The 24,437-nt window shown below is 52.1% G+C and overlaps 1 protein-coding gene across 1 annotated transcript in view; it reads right to left on the bottom strand.

Annotated features, from left to right (window-relative positions):
* The window catches only part of LOC144248770 (uncharacterized), a 261,668-nt gene that overhangs the window by 36,771 nt on the left and 200,460 nt on the right, over window positions 1–24,437 (bottom strand). The window contains 1 exon segment of the mRNA XM_077790763.1: window positions 22,832–23,259. Within this exon segment, the coding sequence (XP_077646889.1) occupies window positions 22,832–23,259 (428 nt within the window).

The following is a 24,437-nucleotide window of genomic DNA, read 5'->3' as shown; positions in this document are numbered from 1 at the left end:
GGGAAATTAAGTTTTATTTGAACATTGCTGCATTGCAGGGTTTTTCACAGAGGTTGGGGACATGGACATGGAGTTTAGACAGGTAGTGTTCATGTGTCTCATTCTCTTGTCCATTGCTTTGGACAATGAGACAGACTTTCCCATGAAACAACCAAGGGAAAATGTGTGGGAAACTTTGGCAAAGGCAGCGTGTCTGGACAGTATTTGTCTGACTCATTCAAAGCCAGGGAAACCATTTTCAACATGTTTGGTAGGTGTGCCAGTGAAGGAGTGGCCAATTCCAAAAAATATCCCTCCAAAGGTTTTAAAAACCTTTCCAGATCCTATGGAAGGGTGGCATGTTTGGACACCATACCTTCCTGTGGCTCACCTGGAACCTCCAGAGCTAGATATTTTTGGGTCAACAAAAATGAAATATTGCATTAAATTTGATCCAGTGGGAGTGGCAAAGACAGATAATCATACAATAGATGTCACTCCAAATCAATCTTTTTATAAAAATGCATCATCCTGGTGCAATTACACCAAGGTGACAAGCAAAGCATCCCTTCAACACCCAGTCACTTTACCAAAGGGAGTGTTTTTGATTTGCGGGGAAAGAGTTTGGCCTGCTATCCCTGCAAAAATCAAGGGCAGTCCATGCAGCATTGGGGAGCTCTCATTGATAACACCTGATTTGAAAACTTTAAAGGAGCAGACACACAGGGAAAAAAGATCCCTTGATCAATATAGTCCGAATTGTGATGATGATGTTTATACCTGGGACAAGGCTCGGAGAATTGCAGTTGCAATTTTCTCGCCCCAAACAGCATCGGGGGTGGCCTTGACACAATTGGACCACATAGCTTGCTGGTTGAGCAAACACAGTCGTGCCATTTCGTCTGCACTAAGTGACATGTTAACAGACATCAGCAGTGCAAGACAGGCAGTGCTTCAAAACCGGGCAGCAATTGATTATTTGCTGCTGTCACATGGGCACGGATGTGAAGAATTTGAAGGGATGTGCTGCATGAACTTGTCAGATCATTCAAAATCTATTCCTGAAAATATAAAACAGATAGAAAGTAGTATCACCAAGTTGAAAAAGGTTACAGGATCCTGGTGGGATGATTTCTTTAACCTTTTTGATCTCTCACCAGTGTGGAAAGAAATTTTGAAAGTAATATCTTATATTCTTATAGGGCTTGTAGTTCTTCTGCTTGTCATGCCATGCATTTTCATGTGTATTCGAAGGGCCTTGAACAAAGTGGCAAAGCAGGTGTTTTTGGTTCAAACAGGGAGGGGAGATGTGGGAACTCAAAATGTCTCTCAGACATTTTTGGAGGTTCCAGGCCGTGGTCAGACACAGTCTGGACCCCAGCAGGCAGCTGGATTTAGCTGTGATTTCGAGTTTGAACCATGGAATGAATTACCAACTTTGAAGGTGGAACAAGCAGTCACAAAGTGCTAGATAGTATAGTAAATGTAGTCACAAAGTAGAGGGAAATATTTTTTGGTAGTGTACAGGGGGGGTTTTAGTGCATGTACAGGGGGGTTTTTACTTTGTACATGGGGGTCAGAAGTTCTAAGATGGAGGAAAGTGGGCTGAACCCATCCTTCTTCTTTCTTATTCCTTACCTCCATGTTCTTGGTGATGTTGGCACTCACAGATTGGTTTAGAATAGAAAAACACTTGGTAACGTAGGTAATAGGTATTGGGGAATAATTGTAAACATGCTATACGTAATATATCTTATAAAAGATAGCAGCAGCCCTGGGCGGGGAGAGAGAAGAAGAAGACACCAGACAGTCAGGGTGTCAGGAGTGTGTGCTTCTCTGCCTGGGCCGCTGACCAAAGGGCCTCAGCCTGAGAACTTAATCTGTTAGATAACTAGCAATAAAACATCTTGAGACCGAACAAGAAGAGACTGTGGAGTTTTCCTTTGGGAACACGGGTTGGAGGAGAAGCTCTACCACCACACGAGAACCCCAACCAAACCCGGGGTTCTCACACAAGGAGTGCTTCCAAGTGAAACCAGTCAGGCGAGACAGGTCTGGCTGCCTTTGTCCCCTTGGGGGCTGCATCTCACCTGCATTTGAAACACTGGGGCTCTGGGCTTTCCTTCCTATGGAAAAGAGCCCTCCTTCTAATTTACACAGAAATGGCTGGAATTGGGGTTCCACCTCCCAATTTCCCTATATCCAAGGGTTGCTCCTAGCCAAAGTCTCCCAGTACTGTCAAGCCTGTCTGGCCTTGGCCTCTGGTGGCTTCCCCTGCCACACTGGGGCTCGGTTCTTTCCTTCTCATGGAGATCCCTGTGACACTGTGGCCACCTCGTGGAACCAAGGGGATCATTGTGGCACCACTGGAGCCCATGGAACCAAGGGGCCATGGTGACACCGCGGGGCTTCATGGACCTAGAGACCATTATGACTCTGTGGGGCCTGATGGACCCATGGAGACCATTCCGACCCTTCAGGGCCCCATGTCACCAAGGGGGCATTGTGACACCTCAGGGCCTCCTGGAAGCAAGGGACCATTGGGACACTGTGGGGCCCCATGGAAGCGAGGGAACATGGGCCAGGTCTGGCTGGCTTGGCCGGCCAGGGGCCACCTGAAAGGTCTGGCTGATCTTGGGATGTCAAGGGCTGCTTCTCATCAGCTCCTGGAGCATGGGGCCTACTGCTCTCCTTTGGAAAAGAACTGTCTGGCATTTCAGATGCCCATTGCCAAAACTGACAGTGCCTAATACATTCCCCATATTCAAGGGGTTCTCTCAGAACAAAATCGGGGCGCTGCGGCTGGCCTTTGCCTTTGGTGGTCACCTCTCATCTGTCCCCAAAATATTGAGGTATCTTCCTTCATTCCTATGGAATAGAAATGGTCTTCATGTCCAAGGTCCATGGCCAAAATAAGAATTGGCTACCAAGCCTGGCCAGTGTTACATAACCATCTGCAGGCCCCAGGGAGATATTGACTCTGCCAGTGCTGCCATCCTCCCTCCAGTGAGAGAAAAGGACACAGGGCAGGCACACAGAGGAGCAACATGGACACACCGAGGTCACTGAAGAGGAAGTTGAGTCCCAAATGGGAGGGATGAGGAGATGCCTTGATCTTGGGGCTGGAATCCTCTGCTAAAGCTATGGAGAAGGATGTCATGGATACATCAGACTCTCTTTTTCCCTATAAGGCATTCAAAAGTATGGGGAGATGACTTGTTTCAGCAAAGGCCTCCATGCTAAAGTAAGCAAATGTTGCAGTAGCTGTGATCCCATGAGAGGTTTGAACAGACAAAGAGTACAGAGTGATGAGACCCTGTGCCCTGAGGGAGAGAAGAAGACCTCTGTTCCCAGAGCTGAAGATGATTTTGGAAATAGATGAAGAGAACTTTTGGTCTTAAATAGCTCATCTTTAAACCAATACTGCATAAGTTGCCATGGCCCATAAACACAGCTGTGGGAAAAGCTGTGAAAAAATGGGAGGGACTTCACGATTGCAGATTTCTCCAGGCAGCTGCTATTTCTGGAAATGAAAAGCCATGAGATAACTGTTTTCTTGTAGAGAAGTCTCCATAACATTAACGAGAAAAACTTCTCTCCCTAAGTGAACTGAAGAAAGACTATTCTACAGTTGGAAAACTGATGGAAAATTTTAGGTTTTGGCCCTTAACATAGTTAGTAAGTAAGAAAATGTTGTATGGAGAAGGGAAGTGTTCTGAATGTTTTGTTGTAATTATTATTCTCTTTTTTTTAGTTACTGATAACAAACTTTTCTCTATACTCCTTAACTTTGAGCCTACTTTGCCTTTCTCCTAATTCTATCTTACAGCAGGAAATGAGTAACTATATTCTAGTCAGTGCACTGGTAATTAGCCAACACTGAACACACCACACTAATAGATGCATTGGCTGAGAAACCTGAAACTGATGAACCAAAACCACTACAGAGACTTCCTGATGAACTGCACTAGAGCAGAGAGAAATGAAGGCAGACCCATGGTTTGTCAGGACTTGCTTGATCCTAATGAGCCCCGTGGTGCATTTGGAGCTGAGACCTGGAACCTCGAGCCCTGAGAAGAGATTGCACAACTTTCCAGGAGTCAAAGTCAGAAGAAAACCTCAAAGTGTCTCAAAGCATTAATGGGACCCACTGAGGTCCATGCCCAACACTGGCTCCTCATGGACTCCTTGGAGAAGAGAATTAGAGGCCAGGATGGCATAAAAACTCAGAGACTCAAAATGGCACGAAAAACCTCTCAGTGTGGAAAGGAAAATCCAAAGTACCTGAAAAATGGTGAGTATCTCAAAGTACTAATGAACCCCACTGAGTGTCAGTACAAAGCTCTCAAGGGACTCATTAAAGCAGATAATTGGGGCCATGATTGCACAAACTTCTCACAGAGTCTGTATCAAAAGGGAAACGCCAAGTTCCTTAAAGAACTGAGTATCTTGAAGCATTAATGGGCCCCACTGAGTGTTTGTTCCTGACAAAGCCTCTCCAGGGACTAATTACAGCAGATAATTGGAGGCCAGGATTGCACAAACCTCTCAGAGACTCCAAGGCAAAAGCAAAAGCCAAAGTCCTTTGAAAAACCTGCAGTCCCTGGGAGCATGAAGGAGCCCCCAGGGCCATTCCTGACCAAGGCTCCCCAGGGACTCCTTCCAGCAGATCCTTGAGGCCACTGGGATGTGGGCATGGGGGGATGCTGAGGGCAGGACCAGGGGCTGACAGTGCCCAGCCTGGCTGGGGCTGTGCCAGGAGGCCCCAGGGCCTCAGGACAAGGTGTCTCCTCACAGCCCTTGGTGGCACAGACACTGCTGTGCCCCAGGGCACCAAGACTTGGCTTCTCTTTGTCCCCACCTGGCATCAGTGCCTCCAGTTCTCTGCTCTGCCTGGGGCCTGGGGACACTTTCTCAGTCGTGTCCCTCAGTGGGACCCATTAAAAGTCCAAGAAACTTTGGAGTTGGATTCTGACTTGGAGTTCTGCAGAGGTTTCTGCAGCTCCCTCTCAGGGCCTGATGTTCAGGGCCTGAGCACAAAGCCCCAGAGGTTCATTAAAGTCCTTGTGCTGTGTCTGTGCTGCTGAGCTGGGCTGGGCTCCTGGCACAGAGGGTGATGCTGGTAACCAAGCAGAGCTTCAAAAGCACATTTCTCTTGCTGAGCAGCTCTTCTGCCAGCCCAGCAGGGCTGGGGCACTGCCTGCAGCCAGCCCGGGCACAGCACAGAGGCACAGAGAGCTTCAATCAGTCAGGGCTGGGAAGGGGCTGAGAAGTGCCTGGGGCAGAATCACTGCCAGCCCTTGGCACAGGAACCTCTGGCTGCAGGACAATGCAGCTGCAGCTCCTGGAGAGATCTCCTAAAGCTGGAACATCCCAATGCCCACTGACCCGGTGAGTACTGAGTGTTCCTGGTGCAGGGGAGGTGAAATGCTCATGAAGCTCTGACATACTGAGGGCTTCTGATTAGTCATATAATATTTCCAAGACAAGGATTTTGATAAAAATGTGGAAATTTCCTAAGAATTTTTAGTCAGCTGTCTACTATTTAAGAGAAGCAGGAAAAGAAGTATAAATATTAAAGGTTGATTATGAATATTGACAAGTGCCTGAGTCATCTGAGCTGTTTCTTTTAATGATCTATAGATTCACAGGAGATCCCTAATGTGCTTTCACCCCCTCTGCCCATGGACAGCACCAGCATCACCTTTGCTGGAGTCATCAGGCTCAGTCTGAGCTGTCCTTTCTCCAAGCTGCAAACAGAGCCTGCCCCCAGCCAGTGCCCTGCAAACAGGCAGGGTTCTGTCAGGCCAAGGAGAGTGCACAGAGATTTGGGGTCTGGAAATGCTGGCAGGGAGAGATCAGGCACAGGGAAACACCTGCAGGAGGAAAATCTCCAGGAAGCAGAGAGAAGATCAGGGGAGGAGAGAAAACAAAACCCAGAAATGCTGTGGCAGGGAGAGTTTAGAGATGTCCAGAGGATCCCCTCCAGTGCAGCCCCTCCCTCTGCACAAGCCCCCTCCCTCCTGTGCCCCAGCCAAGCCTCTGCCCTCAGGGCCGGGGCTCCAAGGCGTGCAGCCCCTCCTGTGCAGGCAGAGCTGCAGCAGAGCCGTGGGGCAGCTCTGCAGCCCCGGGCCCAGTTCCCTCTGCAGAGCACAGGGCTGGGAGCAGCTGCCCGGCACTGGGGGCTCTGTCAGGGGGCACAGCTGGCTCAGGGTGACACAGCTGTCCCCAGTGCCCGGCTCTGGGCAGTGCTGACAGTGCAGCCAGGGAAGGAGCTGCACCTCCCTTCATCCAGTGCCATCAGAGGGACACTTGGAAGTCTCCCTGAGATTTCAGTCCATGCTGGGAGCTTCAATCCAGGGTGCAAACATGTCGTAGAGTATCTCTGAGTTATAAGATTCACAGGAAAAGGCAGAGGTGTTGTGACACTGGAAATACTGCCGGCTTGTTGAAATGAGAAACGTGAGTCCTTGGCTCCAAATGTGGAGCGGGGCTGGGGTGGATCAATCTGCTCTCAGCAGTACCTGGGGGTTTTAGGGGAAGCGTGGAAGGTGATCACCCTCCAGCTAAGAAAGGATAGTCCAGAGAAAACTGAATAGGTCAGAATGACAGACCATCTCCCCTCACTCTCCTCTCATCACTCTGCCTCACAGAACTTGCTCTGTTGTCCCTGGGGGAAGCAGAAACGCGGAGATTTTGATATCCAAGAATACTGGGAAAAATATTGGGGAGCTTATAATGAAACGCCCAGGACTCTTAAACAAAAGAGTGTGTCTATGTCTGCTACAGAGGAGGGTGTATGGGAAATGGCTTTGATTTTGGTTACATGTATCTCCTCTATCTCTTCACTGTCCTTTTCGCCATGAACAGGTGCCCATGTGCAGCCACAGCAAATGTCCAACAGCAGCTCCATCAGCCACTTCCTCCTGCTGGCACTGGCAGACACGCGGCAGCTGCAGCTCCTGCACTTCTGCCTCTTCCTGGGCATCTCCCTGGCTGCCCTCCTGGGCAACAGCCTCATCATCAGCGCCGTAGCCTGCGGCCACCACCTGCACACGCCCATGTTCTTCTTCCTGCTCAACCTGGCCCTCAGCAACCTGGGCTCCATCTGCACCACTGTCCCCAAAGCCATGCACAATTCCCTCTGGGACACCAGCACCATCTCCTACACAGGATGTGCTGCACAACTATTTTTTTTTGCCTTCTTTATTGGATCACAATTTTCCCTCCTGACCATCATGTGCTACGACCGCTACGTGTCCATCTGCAAACCCCTGCACTACGGGACCCTCCTGGGCAGCAGAGCTTGTGCCCACATGGCAGCAGCTGCCTGGGCCAGTGGCTTTCTCAATGCTCTGCTGCACACAGCCAATACATTTTCCCTGCCCCTGTGCCATGGCAATGCCTTGGGCCAGTTCTTCTGTGAAATCCCACAGATCCTCAAGCTCTCATGCATACATTCCAAAGTCAGGGCACTTTCGCTTCTTGCTGTAAGTGCCTGTGTAGGACTAGGTTGTTTTGTGTTCATTGTTTTCTCCTATGTGCAGATCTTCAGGGCTGTGCTGAGGATCCCCTCTGAGCAGAGACGGCACAAAGCCTTTTCCACCTGCCTCCCTCACCTGGCCGTGGTCTCTCTGTTTGTCAGCACTGGCATATTTGCTCACCTGAAGCCCCCCTCCATGTCCTCCCCATCTCTGGATCTGTCAGTGTCAGTTGTGTACTCGGTGGTGCCTCCAGCCCTGAACCCCCTCATCTACAGCCTGAGGAACCAGGAGCTCAAGGCTGCAGTGAGGAGACTGATGACTGCATGGTTTCAGGAACATTAAACTAGTGTCCAGTTTCTGCCATCACTTGTAATAAATGTCATCTTTGATAATTCCTGATGGTTTGGTTATGGATTGTTTTACCCTTTGTTTACTTTTTCATATTGTCCAAAATAAATGTCATTGTTTGTGCCATTTTTAATTTTTAGTAGTTTTCAAGGAACTAAAGGATCTCCCAGCAAAGATTTCTGCAGAGATGCCCTTCTGTTGCCTTCTCTGGAGCTGCAGCAGCAATGTCTGTGTGCAGAGCTGGGGCAGATCAGTGCTGGCACAGCAGCTCCTCTCCTGCTGGCCACACCATTCCTGATCCAGGCCAGGAGCCATTGGCCTTCTTGGCCACCTGGGCACACTGCTGGCTCATGTCCAACCTGCTGTCCATCAGTCCCTGCAGGTCCCTTTCTGCCTGGCTGCTGTCCAGCCACTCTGTCCCCAGCCTGAAGCACTGCAGGGGTTGATGTGACAAAAGTGCAGGACCTGGCACTTGGACTTGTTAAACCTCACCTTGTTGGATTTGGGCCCTGGATACAGCCTGTCCAGGTCCCTCTGCAGAACCCTCCTGTGCTCCTGCAGGTCAACACTCACATCCCACTTGCTGAACTTCTGCAAAGTTGTCCTTGGTTCCATGAATCCCCTCAGTGTCACAATGTCTCTTTGGTTACACCAGGACCTGCACTGTCACACTGGTCTCTTTGGTTCCATGGGGCCCCAAAATGGGACAATGTACCCTTGGTTCCATGAGGCCCCGCATTGTCAGAACGGCCCCTTGGTTCCCCTGGGCCCTGGACTCTCCCAATGCTCTCCTTGGTTTGGTAGTGTCACAGTGGTGAAACCCCTCGGTCACACGAGGCCCCGCAGCATCACCATGGACTCTGTGGTTCCACCAGGACCCAGTGTCACGGGGACTCCCTGGTTCCATTGGGCCCCAGAGCACCACAACGGAGCCCTGGTTCTATGGGGCTGCACAGTGTCACCATGGTCGTCCTAGTTCCACAAGGCCTTGCAGGGTCACAATGGCTCCAGAGTGTCCCAATCATCACAGAATGACAGAATCAAAGAGGCTGGAAAAGACCTTTGGGATCATCAAGTCCAACCAATGCCCTAACACCACCTTGTCACCCAGACATGCCACTAAGTGCCACTGGAGAGGGACAGTGACTCTGCCACCTCCCTCCTGGCCTGCCCATTCCAATGCCCACTCACCCTTTCATTGAAGAACTTCTTCCTCTTGTCCAGCCTAAACCTCCCCTGGTGCAGCTGAAGGCTGTGTCTTCTTGTCCTGCCCTTCAGCAGATCCACACTCACACCCAGCTTGGTGTCACCTGCAAATTTGGGGATGGTGGGCTCGATCCTCTCACCCAGATCATCGGTGAAGATGTTAAACAGGACTGGGCCCAACACAGATCCCTGGGGGACAGCACCAGGGACTGGACACCAGCTGGGTGCAGCACCATCCCCACCCCTCTCTGGGCCCAGCCTCCAGCCAGCTCTTCCATCTCCCAGCCAGGAGGGAACCTGCCCAAGCCGTGGGCTGCAGCTTTTCCAGGGAATGCTGTCAGAGACAGTGTCCAAGGCTTTGCTGAAATCCAGATGGACCCATCCACAGCCTTTCCCACATCCACAGGTGGGTCACCTGGTTATAAAAGGAGATCAGGTTGCTCAGGCAGGACCTGCCCCTCTTAAATCCACGCTGGCTGGCTCTGACCCCTCGGCCATCCTGTGGGTGCCCTGTGGTGGCTCTCAAGGTGATCTGCTCCATAACCTTGCCGGGCACCAAGGTCAGGCTGACAGGCCTGGAGCTCCCCAGATCCTCCTTCCAGCCCTTCTTGGGGATGGGCTCACACTGGCACCTCCAGTGCTCTGGGACCTCCCTGGTGAGCCAGGACTGATGGTAAATGGTGGGGAGCAGCTTGGGGAGCTCATCCCCCAGCTCCCTCATCCCCCTAGGATGGATCCCATCTGATCCCATACACCTGTGAGCATCTGAGTGGCTCAGCAGGTCAGCAGCTGCTTCCTCCTGGATTACAGGGGCCTGTTCTGCTCCCTGTGCCCATCTACCAGCTCAGGAGAACTCTTGTCTTGAGGACATCCTATCCTAATATTGAAAATTGAGACAAACAAGGTCTTAAGTAGCTCAGGCTTTTCCTTATCTTTAGTTCTTATATTCTCCACTGCATCCACTAAAGAATAGTGGAGGTTCTCTTTATCCTATGTTTTGCTATTAATTTACTTATAGAAACATTTTCTATTATTTTTCACAGAAGTGGCCAGGTTAAGTTTTAATTGAGATTTCACCTCTCAACTTCTCTTTCTCCGTGACCTAACAAGGTCCTTAAACACTTCCTAAGTTGCCTGAATTTCGGTCCAAAGTTGATGCACCCTCTTCTTTCCCTTGACTTCCCACAAAAGCTCCATGGGCAGCCATGACAGTCATTTTCCTCATCAGCTCATCTTTTGCCACACCAGGACAGGCTGCTCCTTCCCCTTTAAGATTACTTTCTTGAAATGTGTCCATCCTCCCTGGATGTTTCCCTTAAAAAAAATCAGTACCTGATTTTGTACTCCCTAAATCTGCATCCTAAATAGGCCAAAATCTGCCCTTCCTCATTCCAGCGTGGAAGTTTTGTTGCTGCCCCTCCTTCTGTCACAGATCATTGAAAACTTGATTATTTCATGGTCAGTGTGCCCCAGGCAGCCTCCGACCCCCACATCTGCCACCAGCCCTTCTCTGTTTGTGAGCAGCAGGAGACAGAGCTTTCCTTGGGAGTGGAGTGTTACCAAAAATTCGCTAAAACAAAAAACTCCTTAACACCAGTGCAGCATTAAGAAGCAGCATTCTTTATTCAGCCGGATGCACGGGGGATAGCTCCTCCCAAAGTCGAGCATGCTGAGTACAGGAAAGTTTCTGTTCTTGTTCTGTATTTTGCACACATATCCATTGATTGTCCCGGACTAAACACACATCTGATAATCATTTCCTCAGAATCATTAACATATTTCCCCTCCCCTTTACCCATGTGTTCTTCTGTCCTGGGGGTCTCTCTGGTTATCCCTGATGGTCATCTGTCTTAGTTCGACAAGACAGGAGTCTGTGAAAGAGGGCAAAGCCTCCTGTGCAATGGAGAACGGCAAACCCCCCTCCCTCTGAATTACCAGGATCTTTAAATTAAAAGGCTCTCAGGCAAAGATATGGGAATGGGAGTAACAATTCTTTACTAGGAGAAAACTAGACAACAATTTAAAAAGGCAAATGCAATCGGTACAAACAAAACCAGTGAAAAAGTCCAGAACCTGAGGAGTCGGGGTGCCAGTATCAGTTCTGCTGGGACAATTGCTCCCCTTGCAGTGGTTGATGAACTGCAGCTGCAGTGGTGATCTTTAGAAGGGTATGGTTTTCCTCTGAAGATCTGGTGGCAGTGGGGCCGGTCTTCCTCTGCGCCGGGGTTGCCTCTGAGCTCCGCTGCCGTCGCCTCAGCGCGCGCCGGCTGCTTCGCTGCGAGTGCCCCCGAAGAGAGCTGCTTCTCTGGGAATCCCGCGAAGAGAGAGAGAGCGAGCTGCTTCTCTCCCTAAAAGCTACCCCTTTATACCATAATAGAGTGCTTGGCTTCCCCCTCTGGGTGGGACCCCTCACGGTGTTACATTTACCAGCCCGGCAGTGAGTCAGTCAATAGTGTATAAACAAACCATTGCCTCTACGGGGCAAACCATTGTCTCAGAGAGAGATAACAAAACCTGTCCGACAGGTTTGCCTTCAACAGATGGCAAATAGAATACAAGCTTATTTTACAACCCAGGACAGTCATGGACCCCAATATTCCCGTGGGCCTGGCTGAGCTGGCAGGACACTGAGGCTTGTGAACTTCCAGTTCCCCTTCTCCCACAATGGGCTTTGTGTGGTTTCCATAGGCCTGGGGTTTTGGAGAACAAGCTCCAGGTGTCAGCTCACCTGGTGGAGATAATTTATCATCTAGTCACATGAGGTCAGAGAGTGATCTATGACATCACATGGGTGATCTATGACAGAATGGTCCATGACATCATAGAGTGGCTTATGTGAGGCCATCAAGGGGTTATGACATCATAGGCCATCCTTGGGACAACTCAGAACAGGGATCTGAAATCCCAGAACAGACTATGGGGTCACAGGTTTGTCTGTGACATCAGAGACCAGGTGTGTGACATTAGACATTGGGTTGTGACATCTCAGACCAGGCTGTGACTTCACAGAGGGGCTGTGTGACATCCCAGAGGGGCTGTGTGACATCCCAGGAGGGCTCTGTGAGGTCACTGGGTTGGTCACTCCACCCCAGCTCCCCCTCACAGTTTCTCCCAACAAGTCCAATGCTGTTCACGCCCAGCAGGGTCCCTATCCCCCAGTGTCCCCCCAGTCCCCCTGGAGCCACAGCCTCCACCAAAGGATGTTCCACAGGGTCCACCCCAGAGCTTGACATGGGGAAAAGGGGCCAGGGCTGTGTGCCCAGGACATCAAGGACGTAGATTATCCAGGTCCCCGTGGCCTGGGTTGGGTTCCCCAGGGCAGGAAAGATGCCTGGCAGCTGGAGCAGGATTAGGGAAGGGCCTCCAAGGTGGGGCTGGAGCCCTTGGGCTGTGAGCAGAGGCTGAGGGAGCTGGGCTTGTCCAGACTGAGCAGGAAAGGCTGAGGGGCTCCTCATCCCAGCCTGGCAGTGCCAGCGAGGAGGGGATGGAGAACACAGAGCCAGGCTCTTCACCAGGGGCCTGGTGGGAGACAGAAGCCAATGGGTGGAAGGGGAAAGAGGGGAGATCAGGGCAGGAGATGTAATGAGTCAGGCTGATTTCAGCATTTCCTCAGCACCAAAAGCAGCCTGACCTCCCTTCTCCATCCACCACTGACAGCTTTGCAATTCAGTTATTGTTTGAGCTGTTTTGCCCACACTCCTGTCCAAGATCAATTTTAGCATGTAAATCACTAGTGGATGGTGGACTCACCAGACACTGCTGGGATGTTGCACATAGCTCAGGGAAGAGCATGATTGTTATTAAATTGTGTCCTGTTCAACCATGGTCTGCTGGCCATGAAGAGAAACTTTCTGTGCCTCTGAGTCTCACCAGTTCCTGACCCCCAAATGACACAAACCTCATGAGTTGTGGTTCCCACTCCAGTGGTGGCACATGGAGCTCCCTCCATCCCCAGAGCAGAGCTCCCTTGTCCCAGAAAGTCCCTGGCAATGCAGGGATGAAGGAAACAGAACAGGCTGTGGGGATCAGGGGCAGAACACGGCCAGGGATTTGGGGTGGTTGTGAGCCCAGGGCAGGACCCGGCCCTTGGCCTTGGTGAACCTCATCCCATTGTCCTGGGCCCATGGCTCCAGCCTGTCCAGATCCCTCTGCAGAGCTTCCTGCCCTCCAGCACAGCCACACTCCCACCCAGCCTGGGCTCACATGGAACTGCCTGAGGGTGCCCTCGATGGCCTCATCCAGATCAGCAATAAAGAGATTTCACTGACCTGGCCCCAGTCCTGAGCCCTGGGGACACCCCTGGATGTGACTCCATTCCTCAGCTGCTCTGAGTGCCAGGGCTTGGATGAGGGAAACGGTGGGGAGGGGGTGGGAACAAAGTGTTATTGATTGTCAGCCATGAAGGGTGTTGATTTCCATATCTGTTCAGATTGCATTAGAAGTGCATTAGGGTGTCAATATGAAGTGGACATTGCTGATATCAATTAATAAACAGGAAAAGAAAAAACGACAAAACAATTCTCTCTTTGTGAGACCCCTGGGCTTCCTCTGGGGTCTCATGTGGTGGTGAAATTTCTCCTCCAACCCGTGCTTCCAAAGAAAAACTGTGGAGGCTCTTGTTGTTCGATCTCAAGGCAGATTATTGTTAGTTATCTAAAAGATTGTCTTCTCAGGCTGTGGCTGCTTGGTCAGTGGCCCAGGCAGAGGCACACAAACACCCTGACATCCTCTCTGTCTGCTGTCTTCTTCTTTTTTCCCCCCGCCCAGGGCTGCTGCTATCTTTTATATGATATATTACATATTAGAGTTTATAGTTTTCCCCGAATACCTACTACCTATATTACAAAGTGCTTTTCTACTCTAAACCAATCTGTGAATGCCAACATCACCAAGAACATGGAGGCAAGGAAAAAGAAGGAGGAGGAACAGGATCAGCCCACTTTTCTCCATCTTAGAACTTCTGACCCCCATGTACAAAGTAAAAACCCCCCTGTACAGGTGCTAAAACCAACCTGTACAATACTAAAAAAATTTCCCCTCTGTTTTGTAACTACTTTTACTATATTATCTAACGCTTTGTGACTGCTTGTTCCACCTCCGAAGTTGGTAACTCATTCCATGGCTCAAACTCAAAATCACAGTTGTTTCCACCTGCCTGCTAGGGTCTAAAATGCTTCTGACAAAGGCCTGTAAGCTCTAAAAATGTCTGAGAGATATTTGGAGCTCCAGCATCTCTTCATTGTTTTCAATACAGTATATTCACTTCGGAAATCAATTTAATTAACCACAGAAGAATTGAAAACATAAATGATTCCCATGGGTTTCTCTTGTTTGTGCATTTTCTACAAATGTTTATGAGCTTTTCTGACTGAATTCCTGAACTGAAGAGCTCAAGAAAGAAGAGGCCTCTGGAGTTGGAAAATTCATCAGAAACCTCCAAGTGGCTGAGGATGCATCCCCATCAGAGCAGCAATGAGCAGAAATGGGCACAGCTCTGTGGCTGCCCCAGCTCTGGGATGGGCCCTGGGCCTGGAGCAGGAGCAGCTCTGGAGGGCCCCAGGGCCGGGGCTCTTGTGCTGGCCTGGGCAGATGGGATGGCAGGAGGGGCTGCAGAGCTCTCAGCACCTCAGGCAGAGGGGAGCAGGGCAGCCAGGGAGCTCCTTTGGCCTTGGCCAAGCCCCTTCCCCCATGGTGGGGCTGAGTCCTGGCTGAGCTGCAGCTGCTGCTGTGCCCTTGGCAGGGGCTGAGGCCGTGGGGCAGTGCCCAGAGCAGCCTGGGCTGAGCAGAGCTGTGGGGCCAGAGCCGGCTGGGCTGTGCTGGGGAGAGGCCCTTGGTGCTGCCCAGAGCTCAGGGCAGCTGGCAGAGCTGGCAGGGAGCTGGGCTGGACTGGGAGAGCCTGGCACAGGAACCATCAGTGTCCATCTCAGCCTGGCTGAGCGGGCAGGGGCAGGATTCAGCCCAGGCCTTGTGGGGCAGGGCCAGCGCCTGGGCAGGCATTGAAAACAAGCAAGAGCCCGAGAGAGGAGGCTGCTCTGTGCCCTTGGGGCATGGGCAGAGCAGGGAGGGGCCCAGGACATTTGTCAGCACCAGCCTCTGTCTGTGCCAGCCCTGGGCAGCCCTGGCCACTGAGCCCAGCTCTGCCCTGGGCTGAGTTTGGCTGTGGCCCAGCTCCATCCTCCTGCGGGGCTCAGGGCCTGTTCCCGGCCATGGCCAGCCCTGGCCGCCTCTCTGCTGGCCCTGAGGCCGGCAGAGCCCGGGCAGGGCTGTCTGTGCAGCCCCACAGGTGCCACGGGCTCGGCAGGAGCTGGCAGAGGCTGCCCAGCAGGGAGGCCATGGGGCACAGAGCCCCAAGGCTGCCCAGGGCCCCTCGGCACAGGGGCCGTTCCCAGCCCCAATGCTCCTGTCCTGGGCTGGGCTGCACAGGGGCTGTGGCACCATGGCTGGGCCAGCACAGGGCCACAGAGGGGCCACGCAGCCGCTGCCGGGGCTGGCAGCAAGGCCGGGCACAGACAAGGAATTGCTGAGCATGGCCTGTGCTGGCCAGGGCTGCCTGTGCCCAAGGCAGAGCTCAGCTGCCCTTGGGGCTGCAGGAACACTCAGGAGCCCAAAGAGCCTCCATGGCTGTGCTGGAGACCAAGGCTGGAGCAGGGAAATGCAGGGCTGCTGCGCCATGGGGAGGCCATGGAATTCCAGCTCACACCTCAGCTCTCTGATGGTCCCGACACCGTGCTGGGCCCTGTTCCAGACTGGAGCAGAGCAGATGTTGATGGCACAGGAGCACTGTGGGGCTGGCAGGGACCTGCAGCTTGCAAGGTGCTCTGCTCTCCCTCAGCTCCTCTCTGAGAGATCCAATCCCAGCTCGGCACCTCAGGGCACAAGTGGCACTGTCTGTTCATGGGCACACAGCTGATGTCTGCCTGGAAAGGGGCACCAGTTTTAATATTTGTACATTTTGTGTTATACAAGGACATTTTTATTATCTGGGTCACATCACTGATTTTAAGGAAGACCAAAGTTTTCCCTTCAGGAACAGAAATTTCCTGGAAGCATGCTGATCGGTGAAGGAACAGAAATACTGAACTTCCTGTCTACTTGAGTCACCAATATTTTGTTTATTACATCATCTCCCTCTTCCTTCAGGTGTTTCCCACTCTCCTTTTAAAATGGCCATGTCTAAGGACATCTCTTCACTAGATCAGCTGGATCTATGTACTTCCTGTTACTCCCAGATTTCTTCCTCTAGGTGCTCTCTGGTCATTGGAGGGCCTCTCAACTGATTGGTTACATGCTGTGAGCTTGAAAGTTTCTTTTCAAAGTTCAAATAAATATCACATTAGTCAACATCTTACTTAGATTTATATCTATCACAGAATTACATTTTCTTATATCTCTGTCTAAAACTGTTCCTGTACAGAAATCCCTTGGGGATGGGGACATGTCAGATGCTGGGACATCACAGAGAGCTGAGGGAAGAGCTGTGATGGTTATTAAACTGTCAAATATTCAACATATGTTTGTTGGCAAGAAACCTTTCTGTGCCTCTGAGTGTCACCATCCCTGAGCCCAAAGGACACAAACCTGATGAGTTGTGGTTCCCACTGCAGGGGCTGCACTTGGACCTTGGCTCTGCACAGGAGAGCTCTTCATCCACTTTCCCTCTTTTCCTCCCTCTGGGCATGGAGGGAGCTCCTGACTTCAGCCTGTGACTCATGTGTGCAAAGAGCAAATCTGGGCAGAATCGGGGCAGGGAGGGTTTGGGGAGACCTTGGGATGTGCTGGGCACAGAAGGTGTTTTCCATTGCTCTGAGACTGTCTGCTTGTGCACAGTGGATTTAATAGCCAGCACAGGAATGACTTTTGCATTGGATGGAGCTGTGCCTTCCCTTGGCTTTGTTGGCTGGCAATAAATGAACATCCCTCTGTGTCTCGGGCAGCTTCTTCTCCAAGGAAAGCAGGTGGGAGTTGGAGCCAAGGAGCTGAAAGCTGCAGGTGCAGCCTGGGCTGGAGGGAGCTCAGATTTGCACAAGGCTTCTCTGAGTGCCAGGGCTTAAATGGGGGAAATGGCAGGGTGGGGGTAGGGACAGAGTCTGATGGATTGTCAGCCACAAAGGGTCTTGATTCAGCTTCACCAAATTTAGGCCTGTTCTATTTTAAGTTAATCAAAATGTTCAAGAGGAGAGAAGTAGAAGATGAAGACACAGAAAGAGAGAAAGACAGAATAGATACAGGGAAGCACACAAAGGTACCAGCTCTTTGATTACAGTGGTGTTCAGCTGGAAATTCCAAGAGGAGGTAAGGTCAAGCTGTGTGCTTGCCTTGTGGTCAGCCATCAATACCCCTTGATCTTCCTGGGCCCTTCCCCCAGGTGGGACTTGGGGTCATTTTGTCACTCAGGAGCTGGGCTGGGAGCTCCAGAGGTGGCTGTGGAGCATTGCCTGTGCTGTTCCAGGGACTGGAAGACACTGCTGGGCTGGGATAGAGGCTCTGGGGGGATTGGGGTTCCTGGGCAGTGCTGGGGTTCCAGGGCAGGGCAGGGCTGGACCTGTCCCTTCCTCCCCCACATATGAAATGTTTCCAGACAACAATCTCCCCCAGTCTGTCACAACAGTCAACATTGGTGGTGAAATCCCAATATGGCCATGGGCACCTGGCTGAGAAGGACAGTTCTTCTCCATAGGAAGGAAAGCACAGAGCCCCAGTGTTTGGAAGGCAAGTGAGAGCCTCATTAGGCCAAGGCCAGCTAGACTTTTCAGGAATGGCAGATTTTGTCTGGGGGCAGTCTTTGGATATAGGGAATTTTGGAGACAATCCCAATTTCATCCATGGGCACCTGGAGAAGCAGGACAGTTCTTTCCCAAAGGAAAGAAAGCATGGAGCCTTCCCCAGTGTTTTGGGGACTGATAAGCAGTGACCCTTACCAAACGACTGCCTGCCACATTTGTCCTGGCAATATGTCCATGGGAACAATCCCTGGATATAAGGAAATGGAGGTGAAATCCCAATTCAGGCCATGTGTGCCTAGAGGAGAAGGAGAGTTCTTTTCTATAGGAAGGAAAGCCCCGAGCCCCAGTGTTTCAATAGCAGATGGGAAGAGACCCTCCAGGTGCCAAGCTGTCAGGCAGCCCCTGGAGGCCAAACCAGCCAGACCTGTTCCATGTTCCCTTGGTTCCTTGGGGCCCCGCAGTGTCCCAGTGGTCTCCGTGGTTCCCCAGGCCCCACAATGACATGGGACTCCTCTGTTCCATGAGGCCACAATGTCACAATGGATCTTTGGGCCCTGGGGTTTGTGGTGTCACAATGGTCTCCTTTGGCTCCACAGTGTCACAATGGAACACTGATGACACGAGGCCCTGCAATGTCACAATGGACCTTTGGTTCCCTGCAGCCCTGCAGTGCCACAAAGGCCTCTTGGTTTCACGAGGCCCCACAGTGTCACAATGGTCCCCTTGGTTCTGTGGGGACCCCCAGGGTCACAGTGGTCACACTGGTGCCATGAGGCCTCACAGTTCACAATGCTGTGCTTATTCCATGGGGCCTCATAGTGTCCCAATCCTCTCCATGATCCCATGAGTTGCCTCAGTGTCACAATGGTCTCCTTGGTTCCATGGTGCCTCACAGTGTCACAATGGCCCCGTGTTTCCATGAGGCTGTGAAGTCTCTTCATGGTGTCTCCGTGACTCCATGAGGCCTTCCAGTGTCACAATGGACTTTTGGCTCCCTGGGGTCACGCAGTGTCACAATGGTCCCTTAGTCCCATGAAACCTCAAAGTGTCATAATGGTCTCCACAGTTCCATGAGGCCACACAGTGTCACAATGGACCCTTGGTTTGATGGGGCCTCTCAGCGTCACAATGATCCCTACATTCCATGGAGCCACACAGGGTCACAATGGCCCCTTGGTTCCATGGTGCCCCACAGGGTCACAATGGCCTTGTTGTGGCGCGGCATGCGCTCCTCTCGCCACGGCACCCCGAGCGGTGCCATGCTGGGCGGTGAGGGAAGAGAACGGGCGGCCGCTTCCCCCTGCAAGCTCTGCAGTTCAGTTCGTGGCGCGCGGGGACAGACGAAGGCGGCACGGGACTTGGGGGGTGAACAGGATGGTTTTATTCAGTGAGCCCCAAGACCCCCTCGGGGGCGGGAGCAGAGGTTTTATACAGAACTCAGGAGGAGGGGTGTAGGAACAGTAACCACTAAGGGAATAGCAGGGGAGGAGTTTAGGGCAGAACTAACATATCACAAACCTATCAGGGGAAACAGGGGAGTGGAATAGTACAAATGGATCAATAGAGTGTTGAGCCTCACTAAATAGACAGGGAATGGTCTGGAAGCTGAGGAAGGGGCTAGGATGAATGACAGGGAAGGTTCCAGGGAAAGGGGCAGGGAAAGGGAGGATTGGCAACTTGGAGATGAAGGGGTTAGGGGAGAGCTAGGGAAGACTGACACTGGGGAGAGGAGGAGATTAGGGATGGGGGGGAAAACAGATAGTAAACAAATATCAAATTAAAGAAAAACACACCACCGCAATGGCCTCTTGGTTCCATGGTGCCCCACAGTGTCACAATGGTCCCTTGGTTCCATGGTTCCTGTGCTGGTGCATTCCCCCCTCCCCTTCTCAGGCCGCCCTGCCAGATGAGAAATGCTCGCTGGGCCTCAGCCTTGGCCAGCAGCCCCTGGGCTCAGCTCCTCTGGAGCTCAGCACAAACACGCTCTGCTCCAGGCACTGCTGCTGCCCAGCCAGCTCCTGGCTGCTTTAGGAGCAGCCCTGGGAACTGTTTGTGTTCCCTCAGTGGCACAACATCCCTGTTCTCAGCCTGCCAAAGAAAGCTGCTGATGCCAAGTGCGGCCAGGGTGAAACATGGGTGGGACTGCAGCCCCTCTCTTGGGGCCCTACAAACAGCGCTCCAAAAGGAGCCTTGGAGCTCTCCTGGGCCAGCAACTCCCTCTGAGTGGGGCCTCTCCGAGCCGGGAACTCTCCCGTTTGCTGCACTCAGGGATCCCCAACAACGAGGGAGCCTGGGCCGATCCCCCCACTCCTCCAGGCTCAACCCTTCCCTGCTGGGGAGATGCCAAAGCATCCCCAGGGAGCATTTCCCTTTGCTCAGGGGAATTTCTCACAGGTGCCTTGCACTGACTCTCTGTGTCTGTGTGTACACAGGAGTGCCTGTGCTGGGGAAATGTGGCAGGAATGCTGCTCCCTGAGGGGTCTGACTGCCTTGGATAGCAGAGCCAGTCAGGCCTGTAGGTAAGGCTAAATCACGAGGTCTAAGCTAAGTTAAACGCTGCTAAGAGTTGTTCTTTTGCTAAGTTCATATGTTTAATATAAGTTATATGTTAAGTTAAATATTGTTAAATGTTATTCCTGTTTTAAATTGCATAGTTATAGGTTATAAGTTAGGTTAAATACTGTTAAGCTCTGTTCTTTTGCTAAATTGTTAAGTTTAATGTAGAAATTAAGGTAAAGGTATAAGGTAATTCCTATTAGGTTTTAGGTCTGTTAAGGTTTTGGGCCATATTCCTTTTATCCTTGCCCTCATTTTTTTTGTGTCACACACACAGGAACAGCTCTCAATTCATTTCTGGTTTGATTGCCTGGATTTTGTTTGGTTTTGTTGTTGCTTTGTTTCCTTGCTGTGGCTGAAGTGCCCAGTCAGGAGTAGAGTGACTCTTGCCAAGGAACTTTGTGCTGCTGTCACTTTAATATTAAATCTGGTTTTTGCTGGGGATTTTTTCAGCGCTCTCAAGCCCTCGTTGGTCACAGGGTGAAGGAGCCCTGGCCCAGGCTCTGGCCCTGAGGGACACGGGGACGCTGCCGGGGGGTCCCTGTCCCCCTGTCCCACCCCCCATGGCTCCTGCCCTGGTCCCCATGTCAGGCTCTGGGGTCGATCCCATGGAACATCCTCTGGGGGAGGCTGCGGCGCCAGGGGCAGGGGGACTTGGGGGGACAGGGGACCCCGCTTTGCATGAGCAGTGTTGGACTTCTCTGGGGGAACTGGGAGGGGGGCTGGGGCAGAGTGACCTCCCCAGTGACCTCACACAGCCTCTCAGATGTCACATAGCCATCTCTGTGATGTCACACAGCCCAGTCTGTAATGTCATACAGGCCCTGTGATGCTGCGCAGTTCTGTCACCATCCCAGCAGTGGCCTCTCCCTCCTGCCCCGTCCCTCAGCCAGTGCCACTCTTGGGGCTCTGGGCTATGGCTTCTTCTCCCTGGGCATCCCCTGCTGCCCGCCCTGGTTTTCCCGAGGAGCTGCTGCCCCTGAGCCAGAGGCTCTGCTCTGCTGCCCTGGGTACCCCGGGGCTCCCAAAACACCCCACGGCTAGGCTGGGCCCAGAGTGTCACAATGTCCCCTTGGATCCATCAGGCCCCGCAGTGTCACAATGCTCCCTGCGCTCTCTGAGGCCCCACATCACCCAGCCCAGGCCATTGCTGTGGTTCCAGTCCCTCCCAGTATGATCCCAGTGATTCCCAGTCTCTCTCAGTATATCCCACTTGATCCCAGCATGCTCTCAGTCACACCCACTTCCTCCCAGTTGCTTCCAGCATAATTCCAGTTGCCCAGAACCACTTCTAGCCACCCTCAGTGCAGCACCAGTTGCTCCCAGGATATCCCAGTTGCACCGACCATGGTCCAAACTGCCCTCAGAATGTTCCTGGTCACTCCCAGTATGATCCCAGTCCCCCTCGGTGTTGTTCCAGTTCTACCCAGTATGTTCCCAGTTGCACCTAGTCACCCCTAGTACAGTCCCGCTCACTGCCAGTATGACCTCAGTGGCCCCCATTACAGACACAGTCACTCGCAGTTGCCCTCACTTGCCCCCAAAAGGGTCCCAGCTGTTCCCAGTGTTGTCCCCTCCAGTATGGTGCCAGGCACTTCCAGTATATTCCAACTGCCCCCAGCATGCTCGATCCCAGTCACCCCAGAGTCCCCAGTATGGTTCCAGTTGCCCCCAGGATGACCTCACTCATTCCCAGTATATCCCAGTTACCTCCAGCAGGCTCCCAAACCCCCTCCCAGCACCACAAATGGCCCCAAGAGCCACAACAGCCTCTCTCAGTCCAACCAGGAGTCCCTAAAACCCCTCCCAGCCCTCCATGGAGTTGAGCGGGAAAGGTTGGTGGACAGGAACATCCCCAGCAAGGGTCAGCTAGGACACTTCAGCAGCAATTTGGGCATTTTGTGGGGAACACTTGGACTGGGCAGACGCAGGCCAGGGACTGGGACAGACAGCCGGAATTCCTGGAGAACAGATGAGGTCAGATGGACCCATTCTGCGGGAACAACTACAAGAGCATGGCCATGTCCCTTGGCTTGGATGGTCCCAGAAGAACCAAATCCTCCCCTTAACCTCAAATTCACATTCAAATCCCAGTAAAATGATTCAGCTTTAGATCTCTTTTATTGATTTCTTTATTTTTACCCCAATTCTAGGTGTTCTGATGGGATAAACAAGGAGATTATTCAGGTGGGAAAAGATCTCCATGATCATCCATTATTGCTTGATGCCACCAGAAGAAAAAGTGACACAGCAGGTAAGAATTTCTTGGGCTTTAAAGTCAAAGAAACAGCTCTTCCCAATTAATTTTCAATGTTCATCAGAGTCCCGATGGATTTTCCTGGTCTGTGTTCATCCAGGTGTCTATGGGCATCCAGGAGGATTTGAAGACCACTTTCCAGGTGTCTTCTCATCAGAGATCACAAGGAATGTGGGTCACCAGGGCTCTGACCAACATGGGTCTTCTAAAGGGGGATGGAGTGGGAGCAGCGCATGAAGCTCTTCCTGCAGTCGGGGCAGTGACAGGGCTTCCCTTACCTGTGCCTAAGTTGGTGTCGAGTCAAGTGAAAGCTCCTGGAGAAGCTCTTCCCACACAGGGGACACTCATAGGGCCTCTGCCTGGTGTGGATGTGCCGGTGCCGGACAAGGTGGGAGTTTTGCTTGAAGCCCCTCCTGCAGTCGGGGCAGCGGAAGGGCCTCTCCCCGTTGTGAATCCGCTGGTGCTTGCAGAGATCAGAGCTCCACCTAAACCTCTTCTGACACTCGGGACACTCATAGGGCCTCTCCCCAGTGTGGATGCGTTGGTGGATGATGAGTTCTGAGCTCCAGCCGAAGCCCTTCCCACACTCCCCACACTTGTAGGGCCATTCCCCGGTGTGGATCATCTGGTGGCGGATCAGGTGGGATTTCCGCCTGAAGCTCTTCCCACACTCCGAGCACTTGTAGGGCTTCTCCCCATCATGAAGCTGCTCATGGACCACCAGCTCTGAGCTCTGGCTGAAGCTCTGCCCACCTTCCTGACACTGGGTGTGTCTTTCCTCCTCAGATGACCTTGGGCTGGTTTTGCAGCCCCTCCTCCTGCGGGATCTCTGGGGCTTTTCCTCCCCGTTGGGTTCCTGTGCTATGGAGCCAGTCAAAATGGCCTCTTCCATGAGGTTCTGATGCGGGGATTTGTCCTTCCTGGTCTCCATCTGCAGCTCCTGCTCTGGGGGAGGAAGGACAAGGAGAGGATGGGATTTGCCAGAGGGAAGGGCAGGGAGATTCCCCCAGTGCATCCCCGGCAGGAGGACACCGGTAGCGGGGCTGTCCTGCAGCTGGGGGCCAGGCTGGGCTGGGAGATGGAGCAGGAGAGAGGGGGAAAGGGGCACTGACTTCCTCCTCACCTGCCTGGGCATCCCAGGGCATCTTCCTCTTCCTCGCAGCCTCCTCCTCCATCTGGAAGATATTTGGAGATGGGAAATCCTGTTTTGAAAGGAAAACAAGGGATGAGCACAGTGAGTTTTGTACTGGTTTCAAAGCAAACCTGGGAGAGAGTCTAAGCCAGAAGGACAATTTAATAGGAAAATTAAGATCAAAGCTATGATTCAGAAAGACTGGTTTAAACTCACAGAGTCAGGATATAACCTGACACCCTGATAATCAGGGTGGTGGTAGCAGGCTGATGAAATGGTGGCTGCAGTCCGGCTGGAGTGATGAACATGATTCTGTCAAAGCGGTGATCCTGTAGAAGGGTCTGGTCTTCCTCTGAAGGTCCAGTGGTGCTTATGGAGCTCTTGTCCTCTGGGAATGCAGCAGGCAAGGTGATCGTGGTGTTGCAAGGGTGAGATTATATCCAGGTAGGAATGCTTGGTTCCTCCCCCTGGGCGGAGCATCCCACAATGGGATGATGGAATTTTATCAGTGCTGCAGTGACACTCAATGGCCCATTAAGAGAAGATGGCCCCTGGAGGGCGTTATCAGGGCTGAGCCATGGAAGAGATAAAGAACACTGCCCCACCTGTTGATAACAGTTTTTGGAGATGGGGACTGAAAACACTTTTGGTTACATCTGACATTGTAACCTGAAACAGTGAGGCAATCCCTGCTCGGGGTGGGGGGTGAACACCACCCCCCTTACCCAAACTGGCTCAGGTGTAAAACCCCC

The sequence above is a fragment of the Lonchura striata genome, unplaced genomic scaffold (assembly GCF_046129695.1).
Source record: "Lonchura striata isolate bLonStr1 unplaced genomic scaffold, bLonStr1.mat Scaffold_85, whole genome shotgun sequence".
Taxonomy (NCBI): Eukaryota; Metazoa; Chordata; class Aves; order Passeriformes; family Estrildidae; genus Lonchura; species Lonchura striata.
The sequence above is the reverse complement of the archived record's forward strand: the minus strand, read 5'-3'. Positions and strand labels throughout refer to the sequence as shown.